This window comes from Rhincodon typus, chromosome 16, assembly GCF_021869965.1.
Source record: "Rhincodon typus isolate 14 chromosome 16, sRhiTyp1.1, whole genome shotgun sequence".
NCBI lineage: Eukaryota > Metazoa > Chordata > Chondrichthyes > Orectolobiformes > Rhincodontidae > Rhincodon > Rhincodon typus.
Window position 1 is genome coordinate 9,516,524 of NC_063347.1, and position 6,373 is coordinate 9,522,896.

At 46.0% G+C, this 6,373-nt stretch overlaps 1 protein-coding gene across 1 annotated transcript in view; it reads right to left on the reverse strand.

The window, feature by feature from the left end:
* LOC109913124 (semaphorin-3B-like) overlaps positions 1-6,373 on the reverse strand; it is a 186,625-nt gene that overhangs the window by 100,947 nt on the left and 79,305 nt on the right. Inside the window, exon 4 of the mRNA XM_048606683.1 lies at positions 1,795-1,914. Coding sequence (XP_048462640.1) covers positions 1,795-1,914 — 120 coding nt within the window. The remainder of the gene's footprint in view (positions 1-1,794; positions 1,915-6,373) is intronic.

The following is a 6,373-nucleotide window of genomic DNA, read 5'->3' on the forward strand; positions in this document are numbered from 1 at the left end:
GTGTCGGTGGGAGCAGGATTAGTGTCGGTGGGAGCGGGATTGGTGTCAGTGGGAGCGGGATTGGTGTCAGTGGGAGCGGGATTGGTGTCGGTGGGAGCTGGATTGGTGTCGGTGGGAGCGGGATTGGTGTCGGTGAGAGCGGGATTAGTGTCGGTGGGAGCGGGATTGGTGTCGGCGGGAGCGGGATTGGTGTCGGTGGGAGCAGGATTGGTGTCAGTGGGAGAGGGATTGGTGTCGGTGGGAGTGGGATTGGTGTCAGTGGGAGTAGGATTAGAGTCAGTGGGAGTGGGATTGGTGTCAGTGTGGGGATTGGTGTCAGTGGGAATGGGATTAGTGTCGGTGGGAATGGGATTAGTGTCGGTGGGAGTGGGATTAGAATCAGTGGGAGTGGGATTGGTGTCAGTGTGGGGATTGGTGTCAGTGGGAATGGGATTAGTGTCGGTGGGAGTGGGATTAGTGTCGGTGGGAGTGGGATTAGAATCAGTGGGAGTGGGATTGGTGTCAGTGTGGGGATTGGTGTCAGTGGGAATGGGATTAGTGTCGGTGGGAATGGGATTAGCGTCGGTGGGAATGGGATTAGTGTCGGTGGGAGCGGGATTGGTCTGGGTGGGAGAGGGATTGGTGTCAGTGGGAGAGGGATTGGTGTGGGTGGGAGCGGGATTGGTGTCATTGGGAGTGGGATTGGTGTCGGTGGGAGCGGGATTAGTGTCGGCGGGAGCGGGAGCGGGATTGGTGTCGGCAGGAGTGGGATTAGAGTCAGTGGGAGTGGGATTAGTGAGGGTGGGAGTGGGATTGGTGTCGGCGGGAGTGGGATTAGAGTCAGTGGGAGTGGGATTAGTGAGGGTGGGAGTGGGATTGGTGTCAGTGGGCGTGGGATTGGTGTCGGTGGGAGCGGGATTGGTGTCGGTGGGAGCGGGATTGGTGTCGGCGGGAGCGGGATTTGCTTAGTGAATTTGGACCTGATACTGTTTTGCTGTTGCACAACCTTTGAGACCATTTTGATTAATTGACATTCGCTGTGGGAATTCATTGGACTCACCTTACAATTGAATCTGCCCGACACGCAAGAGGAGGAGCAAGCCCAGCGATACACTGAGGCCAAATATCTCCAAGATCAACAGCAAGTCATCTGCCAACTGCAGCACATACAAACACATCTGCACAGAAGAATGTCCTCACTGCTCTGCGCTAACAGCATGTGTTTCTTCATATATATATATTTACACATATATAGAATATTTAAATGTGTGCGAGTGAGTGTGTGAGAGAATGTGTCTACTCTCATCCAGATAAACATGGAGAGAAAACATATATATACTACATACCATGCAGACATACGCTGGACATATTGTACATACTCATACACACACACACACTCACAGGCTCATACTCACTCAGAACAGATATGCCAACATGTATGGGATTGCACTGGTACATTTTATACGTCTTTTAAGCCATTGCTTTACACAGGTTGCCTTGGTAACTGGTGCCAAGTACTAAAAGATACAACTCTGTCATTGTTATTATGAATGGCCTGAATTCACACAATAATGGCAAAACACTTTCTTCATCTCTTCCTTCTTTTTCCACTGTAGTTTTTCTATGTCCCTCTGAAGAGTGGACCCAGGGGGAGTCTTTCACATTGCAGGACCCAGACAAATGCAGAACAATGTCCTCTCATACACACACACACACACATACACACACACACACAGGCACACACACACACACACACAGGCACACACTCTCTAAAAGTAACATCAACTAAAACAAATAACAGAAGGCACCACTCACGTCCCATTTGCTCCCTACTTCCAAATAGGCACAGACTGGGTGGAAGGCTCCAGTGCCACAGGTATATAGGTGGGTTCTGTTGAAGGGATGCAGCACCTTGATGAAGTTGGCACATTCTGCCTGTAACAGAAAGAGAAGACAGACTTTAGGATGAGGTACCGTGCATTTCAATCCCAATGCAGAGAACCGTAAGAACATCAGAACAATCAGGAGACTTACTAGTTCCTTGAACCTTCTCCACAATTCAATAAGATCACAGCTGCCTTACTCCACTGGATCGCTAAGTGGCCAAAACCCTATCAATCGTAGCCCAGAGCAACACATTGCAGAAGGAGACCACTCAGCCATCATTTCTGTGCTAAGCTTTTGGAAGGAGGTACACACTTCCTCCTACTGGCCTGCTATTTCCTTCATCAAGTCTACACCCTCTGACTTTCAAAAGCGTCCATCATGTTTGCTTCCACCATCCTTCAAGCAGCACATCACCGATCACAGAAGCTCTCTGAGAAACCAAACTTCATCTTGTCTCCCGCCTCTGTCTTTTTTTTTGTCAATTATCTCCAATCTGTATCCTCTAATTACTCAGCCTGCAGTCAGTGGGAACAGGCTTCCAAAAATAAACAGTGACAGATATCCATTTGGTTTCTGGAATATTTAATCAAGATAAGATTGTCCCATATTTATTGGAATCGCACAAGTCAAACAGATGAACGAGAGTTTAGTTAGAAGCAGGCTGTGATTGAGAGTACCTCATGTGGATCAGGGGTTTGAACTGCACTGAATATGCTTCTCCTCAGAACATGTGTGTCAACCGAGAGAGCTGTATGTCAACATTATTGAAATCTAAAACCCATTTTTGGCCTGATCTTTGGCACGTTACGGAAGAGAAAGGATGGCAAAATTTTCTGTTCATGTGCTCACAATGTTGACTTACTCCCTGCTTTGATGGAGATAGGGTTACGTCTAGAGGGCATGAGCCAAGAGTAAACTGGAAGACAGTTAGTGATCAGATAGTTTGCCCGATTGACAGCTCATCAGCCAGCATAAACATCCAATTCCTAACACCCACTGGTGTGCCACATTAGCCAAGTCTCCCTCAGCGGCACCTTGTAAAATCTGCAACCTTTCACTGTAGAAAGGACAAGGGCAGCAGGTACACTTCCTGCAAATTTTCAAAGAAAGGTCAAAACTGGGGATGTCTGCTGAAGACTTTGCTAATGTTTGGCACCATCTGCAAATCCTCAGTCCACGTCCAAATTCAGCAAAAGTTGGACATGTTTGGGCTGACAAATGGCAAGTGCCCCCCAACTGGAAGGCAAAGGCCATCTCTAACGAGAGAGAGACTTTAACCATCACCCTTTGACACTTAATGCAATACCATCACCAAATCCCAACTATCAACATCCCAGGGGTTACCGCTGACCAGAAACTGAATCAGATTGGCCACCTAAGTGCTGTGCCTACAACAGCAGGTCAGAGCTAGGAATCCTGCAGAGAATATCTTACTCCTGACTCCCCAGCATCTATAAGACACAAGCGAAGAGTGTGATAGAATACTCCCCAGTTGCCTAAATGGATGCAGCTCCAAAATACTCAAAGTTTGACACCATCCAAGACAAAGCAGCCCGCTTGATTGGCACCACATCCAGAAAGACTGACTCCGTCCACCACTGATGCTCAGTAGCAGCTTCAGATACCCCAATTTTGTATTTGAATAGGAGACCTTAAGGAATAGAAGCAGGCCATTCAGCCCATTGAATCTGCTGGTCATTCAATGGGATTACAGATGATCTGTTGATTCCCCTGAGTTCCACACCTTGAGAAATGACCAGTTAACTTACAATGGACAACAAGGCCATGCAGACCTTGACAATTCTGTAAGAAAGGGTTAATAACTATAACTGTGTTTTTTCTCCCGTTTCTCTCATAGGAAAGAAAATGATTGGAATCTTGGAACCCGATCCCCAAAACACAGATAAATACAGGAATTCCATGCAATAAAAATGGACTTCGACTTTAGTCAGCTCGAAGACCCATTGATAATTGTCATGATACGGTTTGAAAGTGTTACAGTAAGCAGCACGTTAACATGACTGTAAATGCAAGTTCACTCTCAGGATTAAAATTCCATTAAAACTGACCACGTTGCCAATTGCAATGTATGTCGGAATCATATTCTCGGGAATTTTGCACTCATCAAACATGTTAGCATCAGGGATTAGGAAAGAAATAAAGAGGGAATTGATTTTTCTTTTCTCGTCTCAGGACGTTATTGTTTAAATATTTATATTTGTCAATAAAGTGTCTGAATTCTTCACTGCAGGTCACTCCGATGCCCTGATGGTTTTTGCCAGGATAGTGGTGGTGGGTACATGTATGACAAACTGGGTATGCACTCACCTGTACTTAAGTCTTTCAGTCTCTCTCCCTTGCCACCTTCTTCCACCCATCTTGGGGCCTTAACATTAAGTCGCTAAACTCTGTTTCCCTTCTAGACTTGAGCATTCCCAGCTTTTCCTGTTCAGGTTTCAGCCTTCCCAGTGTTTTGAATTCTTCTACCATTTCATGAGACTTGGCAAACTGGCATCCATACCCAGGACACTCATTTAATTTTATGCCTTGATACTATCAGGTTTTATCAGGCTTTTTGAAACTTGATTGAGACTTAGGATATGCTGAAAGGGAGTGGTGAAGATGAGGTAGGAGGAAACCAGGCTCATGTAGACCATAACAAGGTGACACGCATCAATTTTTTTTAGTTATTCCTTTTTGAGTTCTGGACCAGGATTTATTGCCCAACTCGCGTTGCCCTTGAGAAGGTGGTGCTCAGCTGCCTTCTTGAACTGTTGCAGTCCATCAGGGGTAGGTACACCTCGTGCTCATTAGGAGGTAGTTCCAAGGATTTGACACAGCAACAGTGAAGGGATGCAATATATTTCCAAGTCAGGATGGCGAGTGGCTCGGACAGAAACTTGCAGCTGGTGGTCTTTTCTTGCACCTACTGCTCTTGTCCTTATAGATGGTAGAGGTCACAGGATTGGAAGACACTGTAAAAAGAGCCTTGGTGAGTTTCCCTGGTGCATCGTGTGGATAGTAGACACTGTTGCCACTGGGTATTGATGGTGGAGAAAGTGAATGTGGAAAATGATAGTTGTGGTGAAAATTACGTAGGCTACTTTGTCCTTAATGGTGTTGAGCTTCTTGAGTGTTGTTAGAGCTGCACCCATCCAGGCAAACGGGGTGTATTACATCACTCTTCGGATTTTTGCCCATATGGTCTTTGCTGTATATTCTTGTAATTTTATTTGAGTCTTGAATGCTGGCTTTATACCCAGTTAACCCTTACACTTTGTAGACATCAATGGACAGTTTGATCCCATCACAATCACAGCTGGCAGGTTAGGTTATAGCTGCTTCCTACTGGAAGAGCTTTAGGTAAAATGGCCTCTCCAGCAAAACAGCCAGATGCCTATGAAAAATTCACACCTGAAGCTCTGTGCTGAGAAACACAAAGCCCAAATCAGTGTCAGAAAATTAATGCAAAACCAAAAGGATAATTTACAACAGTGCAAATCCTTTCGAAAGATGTATCCCCTATGTGATCAAAAAAGGAGCCCATATTAGAAGCGCATGAAGTAAAGCTATTTCCTCTTGAATGGAAACCTTTGACACTTTGCATTTAAATTGTGAGGGTGTTTTAACGAAAAACAGGATGCTTGGCATATTTTTGGAAGTGGTACAAAGACCAATTGCTCTTGGAGGTCTTTGTAGAAGCAGGAGTTCCTTCAGGCAGGTCCACCCAACAAGAACTAACGCTTGACTTCACCTCATTCTCGCTTGTGTTCCTTGGAATGTGAGCGTGCCCCTATCCCTCTTCTTCACATGCCTGCAACTGTGGTTTGTTTTTAATCTCAAATTGAAAATGACGAACATGCCAATTGGGAGAGCAGTCAGTACATGGTACTTGCTGGCCCAAAGAGTTGAGGGAACGTGTACGGATATGTTTAAGGGGAGGCTCGGCAAACACATGAGGGAGAAGGGAATAGAAGGGAGAAGTGAGGAGGGAGGCTAAGATTTTTAATGTATTCTTTTGCAGGATGTGGATGTCATGAGCGAAACTAACATTTGTCAACCCTCCCTAATCGCCCTTGAACAGTGTGGCTTGATTGACCATTTCAGAGCGCTGTTAGAGTCAACCACATTGCAGTGGGTCTGAGTGACAAAAGCCGAAGTGGCGAGGGTATGGGCTACAAATGACATACAGAGGTGTAGCTGAGGTTAAACACTGTTCAGTCAGGACAGTGGCTTTCAAAAGGGACCTGTCATTACCTCACAAACAAAATCAGAAACTACTGGAAATATTGAGCAGACAGCAAGGTGCAGGGCTGGATGAACACAGCAGGCCAAGCAGCATCATAGGAGCAGAGAGGCTGACGTTTCGGGCCTAGACCCTTCATCAGAAAAGGGGGAGGGGAAGGGGGTTTTGAAATAAATAGGGAGAGAGTGGGAGGCGGATAGAAGAGGGATAGAGGAGAGGATAGGTGGAGAGGAAACAAACAGGTCGAAGAGGCGGGGATGG